At 39.7% G+C, this 19051-nt stretch overlaps 1 protein-coding gene across 1 annotated transcript; it reads left to right on the forward strand.

Moving 5' to 3' along the window:
• The first annotated feature begins 8716 nt into the window (after positions 1 to 8716).
• POU3F4 (POU class 3 homeobox 4) lies at positions 8717 to 9860 on the forward strand. The gene has a single exon (XM_047765538.1). The coding sequence runs from the start codon at positions 8775 to 8777 to the stop codon at positions 9858 to 9860; it is 1086 nt and encodes a 361-aa protein (XP_047621494.1). The 5' UTR covers positions 8717 to 8774.
• The last annotated feature ends 9191 nt before the right edge of the window (positions 9861 to 19051 follow it).

A 19051-nucleotide genomic window follows, 5' to 3' on the forward strand; every position in this document is an offset into this window, starting at 1 on the left:
ATTATTTACTTTCAATAATCAGCTGAAAAAAAGTGAGCATTATCCCATGAAGACACAGTGCTTTCCAATATGTTGTACATGGCAGAAATAGTTTTTATTTATAAATAAGTATTTGGAAGAATTTATAAGAATGCTTAAAAAGTAATGAAAAGTTAACTACACTTTCTACTCTAAACTTCATTGTATTATTCTACAACATCCCCTACAATTTCCAGTAACTATGATTTCCTTTCATAGCACGTGCATATATCATGCCTTTTAAAATGTGGTAGCATGGTTTATTAAATAAAATTTTAAATCTGGTTGTCTTGAGTGAGACTTGCTCTAAAGACATGAAAAGAGAAGAGTAAATATATTTATAAGGCGAGTCATCATCTCACTAGAAGTATTTTTAGAAAGTTAGGTCTCTTTCCATTTTTAGTAGTAAAATCTCAGGAAAAAAAAGCATATTATATCTTTTCTGAAGTGTTTCTATTTGTGTGTTGTGACTTATTATCCTCCATTTTAGAACACTTCAGACTCCTCAATAATATCGAAAATATACAAAACATGTTTGAAAATGCAGTTCTCCTACTTTGAGGGGTAAAGAAAAGGGAGGGAGACAAATGCTTCTATCACTAATGTGGGTGTTTGTATAGGACAAATTTCACTTCTGTATAAATAGTTGTCTAAGATGTTAGACAACTTAGAGCCAAACTCTATGGCTCTAAGACTCAGCTTATGCAGAGCTGAGATCCATATAGAGTTTAGATCATTTTTGAAGGCAATTTTCACTCAGATCAGCTTGTTCTTCAATATGCAAAGCTTAGCCATAAACATTCTCTCTCTCTGTCTCATAAACAAACACACACACACACACACACACACAGGTGTATGTGATCCATTTAAGGGGGAGTGTATATCTAACGTTTACCTCAAGCACCTGGGGAAATATTGTATTTAAAGGTAAAGATGAAAGCAGATATGGCTGAATTATAGTTTATCTGCAAACAGGAACCCTATTCTCTTTCTGAAAATAAAAGTAGTAAGAAGAGTTTAGGTGGAGGGAAGGAGAAAGCTTCATTCTCACTATTATGTGATTAAGTTAATAGGAATATTTAGATTGCCTTGAGTATGTTTTCTTAGAAGCCTAAGGTTTCTCTTGTCCTGTCAATTGTTAAAAACGGGAAATTTATTCTTTTTAAAGAGGATTAAGGAGGTTTAAATCCCTCTGCCCTCAATGTGATCGGAACTAACATCTTAGTGCCTGGATAAAATATTTTAGGATGACGATCACCCCCAATACATAAGCACATCAGAAAGTCATGGGATCTCTTCTCTCCTACACACACCCACAAGGGTGAGTATCAATGAGGCAGAATTGTGATAACATAAAGCATTTGGCAGTAAAGGGGCTGGGTCTTGCCTCCCAAGAAAGGGTTACCTCAATAATATTACCTTTGTGTAGGCCTAGAGAGAGAAATGTTCAAGGGGTCCACAAGGCAAGTAACTTAGGCTAACCGGAGACAAGGATGCTCAGCTGGCCGGCTAGGCTGGCAAGGCCCTGGGGATCCCAAGAAACTAACTACTGGCTGGCTCTCAAGCTCACACAGCTGTCTTGGCCCCAGCTCTTCTAGATCTTGGCCACCTCCCTCCATTTCCAACCTGGGAAATTCAGCTGCCTCTGTCCTATGGATCCTGCAGTATGAAAGCCTATGGATGGCAGGGCAGTGAGGGCCAGGAGGCTGGCAAAATAATCCCCTCTCGATGGCTGTTCTGTTGTCCAAATAGGACCCAGTTGAACATCCTCACCCCCATCCTGGCCCAACCACACCTATTCAGGATGTATCTCAGAGGCTAAGTCAAGTCCAGCTGCTTGACTTTATCTAAGCATCTTAGCCAGGCTACCCTGGAGTTTAGGGATACTGTTGCTGCCCATATCATGATCTCTCCCACCAAGATCACACACAGGACTTTGGGACAGCTCTGAATTCTCTCTGTCTCTGACTCTGCAGTTTGAGCCAACCAACTTGGTTTTGGACTTGAGTTCATAGGAACCCAAAATTGAGAGCACGTTAGCCAGAGTCATGGCTAGGGGACTAGACCCACCAAGAGGAAAGACCTGGTGAATGGCTGGGTTCTTTTGCTAGCAGCCTGAACATTGAAAGGAGACTCCAAAAAGTTCTTGTATACAAAATGTACACACACACACACACACACACACACACACACACACACACACACACATACACACAAGATGGATAGCATGTATCCACAGGCAGCTGGAAACCAGAATACCAGATCAAATAGATATTTTCTCTAAGCAGGCAAGCCAAATTGATTTCCCCCAGTCGAGAGTGGGGGCAAAATGCAAGAAAAGTGGCTCAAAGAAAACTTACAGAATATGGAGATTTTTAAGAGCACTCAGGAAACCAACAGCCTTCCCCCAAGAACTAGCACAACAATCCCAGCATAGTTGTAAAAAACAGGTTCCCAAAATGTCTTTGCAAAGTGGACTTTTCTCTAAACATCTCTCTCTCTCTACCTCCTTCCATATATATATAAAATATTTGACATATAAAACATGGTTTTATAATACATTTTTCTCACAATCATCAGCCTGCTTCTCTACCCAATCCCTCTGGAAAGAAAATAATCCAGATTTCTGAAAAATGATAGCAGGTTAAATCTGGTCACTTGGTTATTTTCAAATGTGATACATATTCTTGCCCACCACAGGGCCCAGAAACGTGAGCCATGATCACTCAGTTGATTACTTACTAAAAGTATTTTCCTAGAAGAAGCCCATCGATCTATAATCAAGTTTCCCATAGTCTCATCACCACATGGCCATGCAGAAAGCTAGCCATTTCAGATAAAAACTATTCACTAAGAAAGGTAGTCGGAGAAGTCCAGTGAAGGGAAAACAGGATCTCATTTAAGGATGAAGCCCGAGCATTCTCAAAATGTCCCACGTTAAAACCTTAATCCATCCACGAAGAAGGAAGTAGCTCTATTAACTAAGAAAGTGATTTATTAAAAGCATCTAATCTTCAACTATATGGACACATTGATGTCTTGAATACAGATCTACAGAGTTTAAAGTTATAGATCATCTCACCAAGCCCTCTGATCAATTATGCACCTGGAACTTTTTTTTTCTCATCTTTGAAAGTTCTCACCATTCGTGACTTTAAGAAAAAAAGTCAAAATAAAAATAAAAAGCACCATCACAATTTAAATTTATAAACATTCTACTACTCCGTTAGAGAGAGAGAATTCCATATGGGGTCTGTATTTTGTGAAACCATCAACTAGATTCCTAGAAACTAGTCTCTATCTGCAGTGCAAAACAAACTGACAAATGCCCACAGTGATTTCTAGACACTCTAAATCCGAGAACCAAGCAAATGATAGCCACATAGAATACAGTACAATAGCTCTGTCCCCTGTAGAGTTCTTTCCCTGGGACCCTGTAAGATCAAGCAATGGCAAGAGAAGAAGTAATCTCAGAAGAGAAAGTGACACGGGATCAATGAGACCTTGCCTACTCAGTGAGCAATGGGAGCCAGCATCCTTTCCCTCCTCAGTGAGGGTCTCTATTGTCCCTATCTATACTCTAACCTTCCTGTCACAGCCCCAGCCACACAATGCCTTAGCACTTCCCTACTGAGAGTCAATTCTGCTAGCAAATAACTGTGGTATCTATTAAATTTTTCATGATGAATATTTTATTTTATAAATTACCTGTTTCTGCTTCTGCATTTGAGTATGCTGTCACTCCTCCCCTTTCCTCTAAATATCCTTTTCTTCACATTCAAGGAAAGCCAACAGAAATCTTTTAAAATGAACTAACTGAACTTGAATCGGTATTAGCTAATGTCTGCTAATGCCATCTAATTTTTAAAAATTCTCCCTCAGAACATTATAAGCCCCTTACCTTCCACTATGCAGTTTGCCAAGAATCAGAAGAAGAAGAGCAACAACAACAAGAATTATAAGAGCAGTTACAGTGAGCTAATGCTTTGAAGGGCAGCTGTGTTTCACAGGGAGAATATCTCATGAGCTCAATGTACAGACGTCAGGGAAAAGATTTCTTTCTCTGCTGCTTTCAGAGGCTGTTCAGTTGTTTGTCTTCCCTGATGAGCTCCCCGGTTTTTTTTATAATGATCTTTATTTTTTCCATTATAGCTGATTTACCCTGTTTATAAAAAAGAAAATGTGTGCTTGTTTGTATCAAGCCCAATTTAACTTGTCCTGCTTTTAAAGTGAACTTGTGTTGAAGGTGAAGTTTTCAATCTTGAGGTCATGCCTATGTGTCATGTCCTACCATATGAAGCTTCATTCTGTATTATACACATACGAATCTGGCCTTTTGGACTTCTTTCCCTAACCCCCTCCTTAACCTGGCCAGCCCTTACCCCAGAGAGCCTCCCCCTCCTCTAATTTGTACAGATAATAAGAACACTTCATAATCTACACTCAAATATGATATCTACAAGCCACATAATCTGGGCACTTTCTGAATCAGCCTGGGCACAGGCTGCCCAGCTGGGACCATGTTCGGGTGCTTCCACTGGAGCGGTGACCTGAACTACATTAATCTGCTTAATTTCTTTTGTGAGTTCTTCCTTGCTTCGAGAAGGAAGGGAGGGGGCACATGGTGTCTGCAAAGACTTTCAGAAGTTGTTCTATGTCCTTGAATCCTGTAAGGGAGGAGAGCCACTGTGAACCCCCAGGTTACACACAAATGAGTACAAGTAAATCAAGCTGATCTTACTTACTTTTAGAAATTATCTCATTTGCCCTCTTAGAAACCAAGCAAAGAGAAGAGTAGAGGTAGGGTAGTGAATGGGGGTGTGAAGGCAAGTTGGTACTGTGTGCTGGCCAGGCACTGTAATAGAAACCTGTGTTACCTTGCTAGAGGTAGGTGTGTAGACTTGCTAAAATTACAGTTCCTAAGCCTGGCTCCTCTCCAGGGTGACTTTAACTGCACCAGCCTGGCAGGGTTCCACAGCTATTATTATATACAAACTCTAGAGGGGGTGGGGTAAATCAGATCTGAGATCTGACAGTGGACTTGAAGATCTCAGTGAGGAGAACAGCAAGCTGTGTATTTAGCCCAGCTACCCAAAAGAGCAGGTTTACCAGTGGTAACTTTTGGGTTTAAGGCAAATGCAGTCTATGAAAAATAAGTTGCCAGCTATTTGCAACAGTAGCTTCACATGGACTTATTTTTCTCCATGTCCAGACGGGGTTGTCTATTGAATGAGACTCTTTTATTTTGCATGGGGCAGGGGATTTGTGACCATGGTCCCCCCTTTTATTCCTCTCTCTATGGAAACCCAGATCATGGGGAGAAATATGCAAAGCTGAATAAAGAGAAGCCGCAGAAAGGAGCGCTTGAGAGCGGCATCTGTTACACTTGGGAAGTTAGACTGACAGGAGAGAGCAAAGGAAACCTCTCCAGTAGATTAGTCAGAACAGCAAGAAGATTTGACTATATGTAGATATTTTCTTAAAAAAAAACAAAAACAAAAACAAAAAACAAAAAACAAAGCACTCTACTTGCAAGAGATTCTACCTCAGCTGCTAAAGGATGTGATTCCACCTGAATTCAATAGGCAATATTTATATTCATGAGAACTATTAAAAGAGAAAAGAAGGAAGGAAGGGAGGAAAGAAAAAGAAAAGAAAAGAAAGAAAGAAAGAAAGAAAGAAAGAAAGAAAGAAAGAAAGAAAGAAAGAAAGAAAGAAAGAAAGAAAGAAAGAAAAGAAAAAAAGAAAGAAAGAAAGAAGGAAGGAAGGAAGGAAGGGAGAAAGAGAGAAAGAGAGAGAAAAAAAGAAAAGCTCTGTACTTGAAAGAGATTCCATTTCAATTGCTAAAGGATATGATTCCACCTGAATTCAATAGGCAATATTTATATTCATGGGAACTAACTATTAAAAGAGAAAAGAAGGAAGAAGGAAGGAAGGAGGAAGGAAGGAAATCAAATAATGGAGAAAGATATGGCTAACATCAGGTTTTGCTCCTGACAGAATCTATTCTTATATTAAAAGACAGCAAAACAAGGGTGCGGAAAACACTGGATGCAGATGCCCCCTCCGAGACAACCCCTCCTAGACCTAGGACAAAAGTTCTGAACCACTTTTGCGTGTCTGACCAAACCCCTTACCCCAGAGCAGAGGCCATGGGCAAGAGGAAAGTCTTGTAAGAACTCAAGCAAGTCAGAATTGGAAAAGGATCTCCTTCTTCAAGCAAAAGTCTTACTGATAATTGCCTTAACTCCCTGAATGACCAAACTAATTAGCAACTCTTTCACCCAAATGTAGTTGTGATGGTGGGGGTGGGGAACCCATAATCACTACCAACAACATAGCAATGATCATTATCTTTTTTGCTCATATACCTTCTTCAATGTGTTTCCCTTTGACCTCTAAACTGACTCAACCTGGACTGGCAAACGGATTCTCAAACAGGCAGCTTAACAGAGCCTCTGCAAACTTTTATTTCTTGTTTAATTTTAACAAGCTATTTTTTTTTTTCTTCATGAAGTAAAAGTTCAGACACAAATGAGATTACACTGATGCAAAGAAAGATAGCACAGTTGGCAGTAAAGAAATGACATTCCTGGGCAGAAAGAGAAAGGAAGGGAAAAGAACAGAGAGAGAAAAAATCAATTTCTAGGTTAAAAGCAGATAAACTTTTACAATAGGACATTGGCAAATGAAAGCACAATTTCAATGAGGGAAAATGATGAGGGGGAAGATGGCAAATGATCTTCTCTGGCAATAATTACTAAGAAGTGTTTATCCTTTTAAAAAAAATAGAGAAAGAAAGAAATAGATATCAACCTGATGCCAGATTTTCCTGCATAATACACGGTTTACATTTACCAACATAAGCTCTTATTGCTCTGTGCTCTCATAAGAAATTATTCATTTCACAGGAAATCTATGCTCATTAGCGATATAAAAAATGGCAGAATAAGCTCACCTTGTTTTTATTTTTTTCTCATTTTCTTCAGATCTGTCTTCTTAGAGAAACTAATGCCTTAATGACTTTCTGGTAGCTGCAAGCCTTCTTTTATTTCTGCTAAATATATGAAAATGTATGCAAATTTAAATCAAGCATAACCTAGGAGCTCTTGCAATATATTTAATGGAATTTTAAACCAATAAGGGAACTCTTCTGTAAGTGCAAATATAATTACGCAACTAGGTTAACTCCAAAATTATGCAATGAAAGGTCATTTTTTTTTTAACTTCAGCGATCTAGCTAGGTATCCGGTGTTGTCTTTTCCAAGCTAGAGCAAATCTAAAATCTTTGCATTTCACCCCACTCTGCTTTATAAGCAATGCCTTTGTGCTGGACACTAGACTTGGCCTTCCCTAATTTATAAAAGCTTAGGTGGAGTACAAGTCTTCCCTCTATTTCCCTCTAAACAAAATGAAAAAGAAAGGAAGAGAAAAAAACAAAAAACAAAAAACCCACAGTCCTATATTCCCAAACAGAAAATAAACTCAAGCATGATGGGGATGGGGGGTTGCGGGGGTGGTGGGTGGGTGGGGAGACAGTACTTAATGCCAAACAGCCCACCAGCTCTTTCTCTCCGAATTTTCAGGGCACACTAAATGATTCCCATGTTCTTCAGCTTGTGTGAGATTAGGAGTGGGTTGGAGAAGAGCGTGTTAAAAACAATTTTCCTGGGGGATAACATTGAGCGCAGGTAGTCACGAATATTCTGCTGTGAATCTATGGAGAGTGAGTTCTCTAAGTGTCTGGGATGAGTGTGTAGGAGGACTGCCCTCTTTGTAAAACGTGCCCCCGACAAAAATTGTGAGACCTCTGATGGGAGCTGACACGGAGTAGTAAAAAAAAAAAAAAATCAAGTCTTCCAATTAACAGCTGAATTGGGAGGCAAACTTCAAACTAGCTGAATTCTGCTAGTATCTATCACATTAGATTTTACTTTCCCAGAATTTTCCAGCGTTTCATGCCCTAAATCATTTTTTTTTTTTCCCGGACGAATCTAGCATCTATTTCTTAGATGCTTTCTGACCTTGGTATTGGAGTTTCTTATAAAAGATAAGAAATAAACAAAATTTATTAAACAAAATGAAATAACTCTTATTTGAACCATGGGCTTCAGTCTTACAGATTTAGGGTCCTATTGAAGACATTCCTTTGCTCAAAGTTTGTAGCGATGTTTTGTTTTTCAATCCCCACCACACAACTAACCCAGAATGCCAAAATAATCTGAGAAAAAAAATCCCTATCCGCTAAGATTTAGATGACATTTAAACTGGTTATATTGTTTTAATAGTCTTCTTTATTTAGGTTAATCTAAAGAACATAAAAAAGGTTCTAAAACCAGTTTGCCGCCTAATCCCCTATACCCCACCAACCCACAAGCAGGAACGCTAGTCCTTCCCCCTCCTCTGTAACACCGCCACCGAAGTCGGAGAGTGATGGGAGGTGAGGGGGAAGTGTTAACCAAATAAACTGCTGCCACTCAGCGCGAGGTAGCCAATGGAGCCGAAAGATTGATTCACTTCCTGCTTGAGTCTTACTGAAACTCATTAGCTTCGTCAGCCTAATTTGGAAAGCTAGCCCAACCTCTCGCACCGCCATTGGCCGGGCTGGCGACCGCCCAGGCCCAGACGCGCTGCGACTGGCCGCGGCGGGTGCCGGTAATTCGCTCTTGTGGCTTTGGCTCCCTCGCACGGTAGATGGCAAAGGCTGAAGCTGCTCCCTTTGCCACATTATAACTAGTAGGGGATCCTCACCGACCATGGCCACTGCTGCCTCGAATCCCTACAGCATTCTCAGTTCCAGCTCTCTGGTCCATGCGGACTCTGCGGGCATGCAGCAGGGGAGTCCTTTCCGAAACCCTCAGAAACTTCTCCAAAGTGATTACTTGCAGGGAGTTCCTAGCAATGGGCATCCCCTTGGGCATCACTGGGTGACCAGTCTGAGCGACGGAGGCCCATGGTCCTCCACACTGGCAACCGGTCCCCTGGAACAGCAAGACGTGAAGCCTGGGCGTGAAGACCTACAGTTGGGGGCGATCATTCATCACCGCTCGCCACACGTCGCCCACCACTCTCCGCATACTAACCACCCGAACGCCTGGGGCACGAGCCCGGCTCCAAATCCGTCCATCACGTCGAGCGGCCAACCCCTTAACGTGTATTCGCAGCCGGGCTTCACAGTGAGCGGCATGTTGGAGCACGGGGGGCTCACTCCACCGCCGGCCTCTGCCTCCTCACAGAGCTTACACCCAGTGCTCCGGGAACCCCCAGACCATGGCGACCTAGGCTCGCACCACTGCCAGGACCACTCGGACGAGGAGACACCAACCTCGGATGAATTGGAACAGTTCGCCAAACAGTTCAAACAAAGAAGAATCAAGTTGGGCTTCACGCAGGCTGACGTGGGGTTGGCGCTGGGTACACTGTATGGCAACGTGTTTTCGCAGACCACCATCTGCAGGTTCGAGGCCTTACAACTGAGCTTCAAGAACATGTGCAAGCTGAAGCCGCTGCTGAACAAGTGGCTGGAGGAGGCTGATTCGTCCACAGGGAGCCCGACCAGCATTGACAAGATCGCCGCACAGGGCCGCAAGCGCAAGAAGCGAACCTCTATTGAGGTGAGTGTCAAGGGCGTTCTGGAAACGCATTTCCTCAAGTGTCCCAAACCTGCCGCACAGGAGATTTCCTCGCTGGCAGACAGCCTCCAGTTGGAGAAAGAAGTGGTGCGAGTCTGGTTTTGTAATCGAAGACAGAAAGAGAAAAGAATGACTCCACCAGGGGATCAGCAGCCACATGAGATTTATTCGCACACGGTGAAAACAGACACATCCTGCCATGATCTCTGACTGCAGGAAGCAAGGGAGCCGCCGACCGCACTGGGAGCAGGAGCGCGGATTTCTCTTTCTCATCTACTCTCTTCCTTTTTACTCCAGGTTTATTATTGCTCCCCCCTTTCTTTTTTTTTTCCTCTCCCCCTCCCCCACTTTTTTTTTTTTTTTATGCAGGGGATTCGACTAACTTATATTAAGAAAGGAAACACCCCCCCCCCACACACACACACAGGCGCTCGGGCTTTCAAGCTTCTTAAGGCGGATACATAGTTGCATTAAGCAGTCCAAGGCGCAGGGACCTCATATCCCTTGTGCCAGGAAACAGTTCCTTCCAACATTTTCTGCTGATCAGTATATATGGTTTACTATGAGTAAGGGTTTTGTTTGTTTGTTTTTGTCTTTTTTTTTTTTTTGCTTTTTGGCTTTTTGTTTGTTTGTTTATTTTGCCACTCCTCTCCAGGAAGAGAAAGGAGTGGGGAAACTTGAGGGCAGGGTAGGGATGGGAGGGTGGGAAGACAGATGTGTGCCTCTGAATAACCTTTCAGCGCCTTGGTTATAGCAGCTGTATTTCAGGTGAAATCTGTTTTACAATAGACTAGTTTTGCATTTTTTTTAAACTATAGCATTTCTAAATGTCTGCGGTGTTTTACTACAAGTTGTACACAATATTTGTGAGATAATTTGTATCTAATCGACCACTCCATATTATTATTGCTATTATTATTATTCCTTTATTGGGCTTATGATTTTTAATTACTTAGAAAAGGAAAGGGAGCTGGGAGGAAGAGGAGAGATGCCTACCCATGCACTTATCCCCTATCCCAAATCTGTATTGAGAAAAGAGGATACAATGGAGAGAGTTTTTGACGATATTGATTTTTTTTTTTTTCCCTGAGGGGCGGAGTGCCCTAGGGTAGACAGAATAGGCAGCCAATTCTGTCTGCAAACTAGCGCGAGGGAGGAGAGGCGATTTCGAAGCTTTCTGGCCCCCTTCCCTAAACTGTGGAGCCCCCGCAGGCTTCCACAGCGCGTCTAGGTGTTCTAAAAGGATTCCCCAGCTGCGCCGGGCAAAATAGGTCGCTTAGCCTGAGAGTGGAGAGTGCTCCTCATATTCTGAGGTCCGAAATGCTTGCTCTAGGAGCTCCTCACCCGCCCCAAGCCTGCCGGGACGACTGCCATCGGGACCCCACATACGCCCTCCTAAGCGAAGGGCTTTGCTTTCACTCCAGATTGCTTTAGCTGGAGACGACGACCCCCGGGGACGCTGGCGACAGACTTGGTCAACGCTTTCCTATTTGGTTCATCTCTAGTTCACCGCCAGCTCAGAAAGTGAGAAACCCTCCTGAAGGGGTGACGAGGGGGTGGCCGACGGGCGCTCTCAACTCTGTGCAGGATAACAATGAAAAGATTGGCAAAGGTCACAGGGATTCTAGTCCAGCGGAGTACCACCTCCTCTCTCGGGTATGTACCGCTCTCTCTGAGTGGGCTAATGGGGAGCCGTCTCCGCCCTCAAACGCAGCTGATAGAAGCCTATGGCTAAGATTGAGCTAGCTAGCGAGCGCCTGGGCTTCTTCCTCTTCTCCTTCTCCTTCTTCGTCTTCTTCTTTATATTTCTCTGTGTGTATGTGTCTCTGTGCGTGTGTGTGCGTGCGCGTGCAAACGTGTGTGTGTAGCTAGCTGTGTGTATCGTATTACTATTTACAAAAAAAAAAAAAGAGAAAAACTGCAAAAAAAATCTCGCTAGACGGTGTAGAGGATCCAAAAATTATGCAGTTGCCCTGGCTTTATCGCTAGCTCTCATGTTCACATCCCAGGTCCACAGGCGCACCTCATTCTCAAGGAGCACACATTGCTGGGCTGAACAAGCACCCCAACACCCAGCCGCTGTTCCCCAGACCTGGCTGGCAGTTCAGTAAGCCTGGGCTGGACGCCTGGTCTGATCTCCAGACTCAGCTGCGGTAGAAAAAGCTTCAAACTACCTAAGGACCTGAAAGTCTATGGTCCGTCCTTGAGGATGCGCTGGTATGGGCTGCCTGGGCCCTGGTCCACCACACTGTGTCTCCCCCAGCTGCAGGTGGAAGAACATGTGTTAATTCAAATCCTGGACCCTTTAAATTTTTTTGCCAAGCTTCTGCATTCTGTTGGTAGTTGGGTTTTAGTTCTGGGATTCCCCCCCTTCAACCCATAATGAGTTCATGTTTTACAACTGTTAGGGTTTTCTTTGTTTCGATTTTTTTCTTTGCGGCTAAGCGCTATGGTTTAAATCTGAGTTAACCCAAATATTTCTGCCGACTTTATAATTGTACAGTTTTGTATAAAACGTTTTGAAGTTATTAATTTAAAGAAAGATCATTTAGTTTATTCATTTAGTAACCGATGTATAATAAACGCTATTTTCATTAAGAGTTGCTTTTTCAACTATTTTATTCAAATTGCCTATTGCAGTTTACCAGCAATTATTTATTTTCAAAAAATTCTGCATTGTGTTTAAAAGGAAACTCTTTCAAAGATGAGTTGGGTGTCAATAAAACAATTCACCGTAATGTTTGATGTGAACAGTTTTAGTCAAGGGGTTTATATTGACGCAATATTTTATTGTTGTAAAAGATTTTAAAGGCTTAAATAAAACATTTTTCCAAAAAAAAAATCCGTTTTCTTCTGGCTTTATTGTGTAGTGTGTGAAGCGAAGCGTTTAAACAGAGGCAGGTTCCGGGTAAGCATCACATCTGCTTTGCTTCAGGTTAGGAATCATTAGTCATTGTTTTAATTCTTTTAAAAAATTAAATTTAATTTTATTGATGTATAGTTGATTTACAATGTTGTATTAGTTTCAGGTGTACAGCAAAGTGAATCAGCCATACATATAAATATATCCATTCTTGTTTCCCATTTAGATTATTACAAACTATTGAGTAGATTTTCCTGTGCTATAGAGTATGTTCTCATTAATCATCTACTTTATACAGTAGTCTATGTTATTCCCACCCTCCCAATTCTTCCCTCCCCCCAGTGGTTTCACCTATGATAACCGTAAGATTCATTTTGAAATTTGTGCGTTTGTTTCTCTTTTAATTCTTTATTCTCTTTCACTGACTTTTAGCCTTTCATATACTCACACACATTTCTTGGCCTGTTATTGCACCCATGATCATGCAAAATGCATCTGAAATGTTGGGGAAGGCTGGCTGGGCAGGCAGTTCATTACAGAAGATGAAATCCTATTATGTTCTCCTAAAGGAATGTGTCTCTCTCTAGTCCAGCAGATAGACCCTTCTCTGAAACTACTTCTCTTGAAACTGGACACAGATCTTCACTGAGGCTTTCATCTCACTTACCTGCAGCCACCCCTCTTCTTCTTCCCCAGTCCCACCTGGTGCCCTTCTGGTAGGTGAGCCCCCATCCTCCTGATGAGGAATGAAAAGATGACTACATGTAAGGAGATGTGCTCTCCTTTTTAAGGCTCTCCATAGGCTCAGAAACTTGGGTAAACTGTTTTTCACTTAGCATTGCCCACTAAAGCTGAGTTCTGTCCATTCCTATCTGACTTTGGGAGGAAGAAAAATAAGATTACATCAAGACACTTGGAGGAAATGTTTGATGTATTACTCTCTTTCCCACTCCTACATACCATTTCACCTCTATTCTATCCAAGACCCTCCATAAAATAAGGTACAAGTTACCTGTAGTGATGGCTGAGGTGTAATTTACTAAACCAGAAACAGTTTTAAATCTTTGTATGTACACATGCTAATCAAACTACATTTTGTAGATGTATATTAAGTAATAGAAAAGGCATTTAACTATAAATTTTCAACTGTAAAACCCTCCTCAATTTACACTCTGAAGTGGTTTTTTATTAGACAAAGCAAAATTATTTATTTTAATAAGTAATGATTATCATTTTTCAGATTGCCTGGTCATTTACAGCTGCACAGTGCACCATACACATGTGAGTGTTGTATATGAAATATGCTACATGTTGTGTGCATACTTATGGACATATTTCTCTTTATAAATAATACTTATTTTATAAAGATGTATCTACAATCACAGAAAATCCATAGTCTTAAACATGTTGGTTCTATTTCCATTCATTAGCACCTAACCTCTTTCTCTTTCAATGTCCTATGAAAAATTTTGAATTGATTAAAAAGATATAGCTTTTCTTACTAAAGCACATAGAAACCAACTAGAGGTACATTCTGAGCTCTTTAAGGAGCCATAAGCAAATATTTTAGGAGATATTTATATAAATATATACATGCAGACACTTCACTATCAGTATTTTATAATGTATTACTGATTACATATATCATACATATTTATGAGACTTGTTTCCTTTACTGCCTCTTTTCTTTCTCTTTATATATAACCAAGGCCTGGTTGGCTTTTATGATGACATCCTTATCAACTTTGTTATATCATTAACATGACATTTTCATTAAAATTCAGGGGATGTTGGTACCTCTGCCTGGGGCATTCTTTGTATTGAGGTTGCCACCACCCCATTCTCAACCAAGATCTTTGTAGGAGGGGCAGCTCAGGCCTTACTTTCTCTCAGTCCTTCACAGAAGTAGTTCTCTTTCTCATAAAAAGAATTGGTAGACTCAAAAGGAAAAATAATACTTAAACATATTTAATGGTGATAAAGCAAAAATATTTCATTTCTATCATCTGATTAGAGAATAAACAATGAAGAGAGTATGGAGGGGGGTGAGCTATGAAAAGATTATTATTTAGGTGCTACAAATATATAAACAAAATAAAATATGTGAATCAAATATACATATATATGTAGACATAGGATGATTATCTATATCGCTGTGGTTTTCTGCAAGCATAACTGAAGGGAAATAGATGATTAAACCTCAGCATATATCTTTCCAACAATAAAAGAAGAGAAATATTATACTTGAAAATTGGTTTCTTATCTTTAAGAAGAAAAGAGTAGGTGAAACAATTGCCTAAATTCATACGTAAGTTGTGCTTTTCTTTAACAAAATCAAACACTGCTCTCTTGGAAGTTTTTAGAATTCAGATAATTCCCTTGTTCCCAAGTCAGGATGCTGTTGTTGCTTCAATTGCCTATAGGCTATAAGTAGAAACCTAATTTTCTGGTTTTATTCAAAATATCCCTTTTGGTAAGGAGGAGAAGTGAGAGAATGAAGGAGCAGAAAATGATTAGAGGTTAAAAGATAGTTTTCCAAAGAAAAGAATTATTTTTTTCCACCTGTTAGATCTTTTAAAAGATGCATTTAGAACCTCAGAATTGTAAAAATTATCTCTACAATTTGTTATTTAAAAATCCAAGCATGTGCCCTTTTTAAAAAGTATTGAAAGGAAGAAAAAGTAACAATGCAAAACAATAACATATGAATTGATATCACTCACACTTATCCATCTTGTAAAATAAAACGACAGACCATTTTTTTATACACGTCCCCAGATAGTAGTTTTAAAAATAGCAATCCTTGACTGACTCATTTGTAGATGTTAATTTTCAAAGCATTAAGAAAAATGAATATAAAATATATTTGAAATCAATTCATATTTTTTATAAGGTGAAATAAAAGTATCTCTTTTTTAAAAGCACTGCTGGTGGAACATTTCCGAAATTAGGATTATTTAAAGGGATGCCATCTCAAAATGAAATCCAGTTAACTTCTGCTACCTCTAAAAAGATGGAGACAAGGATCTCATACAAGGACCCTAGACTATTGTTTTTATTAACATAATCCAAAATAATTAAACCCTTGTGCCTTCCAGTGAAAAATACATTAGAGCAATGTGATTTCTTTCATAAATATGAGTATATAACTTATACTTATTCACACACTATCTTACTCACTAACTGGAACACTGGGTTTCTTTATCAAGGAAGTTTTAGTATAAGATGCATTTATCTTGAATGCTTTCCAAGGCGGCTTGTTAACTATCAAAGAGCCCATATTATGAGGTGGCTTCCCTCTCTAAGGGAATCATGGGACAGCCTGCTTTTGGGTGAAACTCTACAGTGTTTAATATATGTGTGTAGACACCTACTCACAATGTAAACATGCCCCCTCTCCACACAACATCCCTCTATCCCTGCACTTACACACAGACAGTGTGATTTAACAGAAAACAGACTGTGCTCAAAGACAGCGAAGAAATCAACTCATTGACCAATTCATTAAGTGTGTCTTTTCATCTTTGCAGCTACTCAAACTGTGTCCATACTATTCTGGTAGAACCCGCTGAAAAGAGGGAAAAAAATATCACTCTATCGGACTTATGTTTTAGCTGTAAAATATAAACAACAACAACAAACTACTTTGAGTGACACTCCCCTAAACTCTGACACACACACTGAACCAAGTGTTTGCCTTGTCATCTTGTAAACAGTGTTTTATCAGCATGGATTCTTGGCAGGAATGGGGATCATAAACATTTTTAGTATTGATTGCTTCTCATCTTCCCCAGTTATTTTTCACATACAGGAAAATCTATTATAATGTGGCTGATTATCTCCCAGATTTGACCAGACCAGAGACTAGCCTTCACTCTGCCTCCCTTTCACAGACATGGAAAAAACTACTATAAAAGTGAGCTTGGAAAGTAATATTAGTATCTCCCCACCAGACCAATATAAAAAAGAGATTTGTTACATGGGATATATATATGGTAAGAGATTATCTTTCATAATAATTGCAATCTGAGCACAGAAAACCACATACATACCCATTGTACCTGCTAAAATCACTGCTCAAGGTCATTATCTTTAAAGCACAGAAAATAGAGCATTATGGACCAGGGACAGTAGTTTATTTGGCTCAAATGGCACATGATTCCAGTCTGTAGGAAAAAGCTATCTAGGTGGAAACGCACAGAGATATGTTTTTTAATGTTTTATTATTCACAGAATACCTGTGGAGGTGTTGGTAATACGCATGTGTAATTAACATTTTTTCTTTATTGCCACAGGAATGCATGTCTACACACAAATAGAAAAGATCAGAATCAAAAACAGAGCCCTGTCTTGAACCCTAGAAAAATAACACAGGAGTTCCTGCTGTGGCGTGAGGTAAATGAATCCAGCTAGTATCAATGAGGATGCAGGTTCAATCCCTGGCCTCGCTCAGTGGGTCGGAGATCCAGCATTGCCTTGAGCTCTGGTGTAGATCACAGATGTGGATCAGGTCCGAATTGCTGTGGCTGTGGCTTATGCTGGCAGCTGTAGGTCTAAATCAACCCATAGCCTGAGAATTTCCATGTGCTGTGAGTGCAGTCCTAAAAAGAAAAAGAAAAAAACAAAAAGAAGAATTAAAAAAAATCAAATTGTGAGATCTATTGGCATAATCAGAGACTGTGTTCAGGGTAGTCTATAATAGCCACTGTTAAGGGATAAGGTTTGACTTGCTCAACAGTGAAGAGCAATTTTGTATAAATGAATTCCCTTTATCATAGGAAGAGGAGCCAAATATGTTTAACCCAAAATTCTGAATTCTGAGACTTTAGGGTAAGAGTGCTTGAAATTCTAGATAATTATATTTTCCTTAATAACTTCCATTTTTCATGTTATATACTGGGAGAGAAAATCCAAACTTCTACAGATTTTACGTTAAAAGTGAAACTAAAGTAATATTTCAAAGTAGTTCTTTCATCCACCCTGAGTCCTCCTTCCATAACTTTCCAAGAATTAGCAAACAGTGTTATTTCTATAGGTGCTCCCCACTGACCTCCTTTAGGCAGAACTAAGGAAGTAGGTACAGAAGGGATTTCAGCACAAAGGCCCTGAAAGTTGTAGTCTCTCACCCGTAATAGAAGTTCAGATTCTATATTCCCTTCTAACCCTTGATGCTCTGCTACATGTCCTGGTTTGATGTTGTCTGTTAAATTAGAAAACTAACTAGCTTTGTTTTCAATGGATTAAAAATACTTCTACAAGTGGATACTAAATCACTTACTTGCCGATTTAAAATAACTGTATTTTTTGGAGCTTTCTCTGCACAACTGATTTGTACTTTGTAATGTATTGAGGCATGATATAGATAATTCATGAATAAAAGAATTTAAAATAAAGGCAATAATGTTTTCAATTTACGCACTACCTTTCCTCTCTAAAGATCCCTAGGCACTTTGGAAATGATGTATACACTATATAATATGCAAATCACAACAAAATGACCACTTCAGGCCACGTAAAATGACCACAGTCAGAGAAAAAACTCATTAATATCAATAGGAGTTCTGTGCTAATTGAAGGGCACTATATGCCATGGGTCTCATTCATCACTGATGAGAGTATGAAAATACATGGGCTCATATTGCAAAGGAATAAAGTCTTACAATTTAAACTCATGTCTTGTAGGAGGAAAGAAGACAAATAAAATGGATTCGCATACATTTGATACTTGTTGGTTAAATTTGTCTTTGAAACTTTTGTAGAAAAATGAACTATTCAGTAACTGAAAGACCAGTGATACTCAAAAGTAATTGTGCATTTAAGATATGTAATATTCTAAATTTAAATTGTTACAAACATGTTTTAACATGCAAAAAATGCTTAAATGGAAGACTAGCCAATTTTAAAATCACAGTCTCTTGGCTGCTGCTTCTAATTACACACACACACACACACACACACACACACACAGAGCAAACGTTCTGGAGTAACTGTTTTAAAAGTAACTACTTAAAGGGTTCTTTAGCTAATAATCAGCATATCAGTAACTCTTACCACCTCTCCACTAACACCACCCACATTTTAGTCTATATTTTGTAAAAATGACCAAGCTGTTCAGATGAAGAGAGGTGGAATTAAGATGGTAAAGGGGACTTAATATTATGGTAAAGGGGACTTTCAGAACAGAGACCCTTAATACTTTCATAGAGTAATTTGATTTCTGGCTCACTTATAACCCTTTTGACAATGAGATATGTGCTATAAATAGAAATTCCTTTTTAGTAAAAGCAGCAAAAACTATACTATCATTAATTCCTGGTAGTATGCCAGCATTTTAGTTTTAAATTTTCTGTAAAATAAACCAAAAAAATCAACCTACATGCAATGAAGCTGTACATTTACTAAAAAAATATGTGTTGCTCTAAACTCTTTGTGCCTGATCTGACCCTGTTCCATGCCTCTGGCTGTCAGAATTGTGCAGTGCCTGCTCAAAGCTCAATGTCAAATTAAAAAGTGACAAGAATGAGGCAGCATGATAATA

This window comes from Phacochoerus africanus, chromosome X (assembly GCF_016906955.1).
Source record: "Phacochoerus africanus isolate WHEZ1 chromosome X, ROS_Pafr_v1, whole genome shotgun sequence".
NCBI lineage: Eukaryota > Metazoa > Chordata > Mammalia > Artiodactyla > Suidae > Phacochoerus > Phacochoerus africanus.

What these genes read in the sequence shown, in the direction of transcription:
- POU3F4 (XM_047765538.1), top strand. Translation starts at nt 8,775, where the DNA reads ATGGCCACTGCTGCCTCGAATCCCTACAGCATTCTCAGTTCCAGCTCT.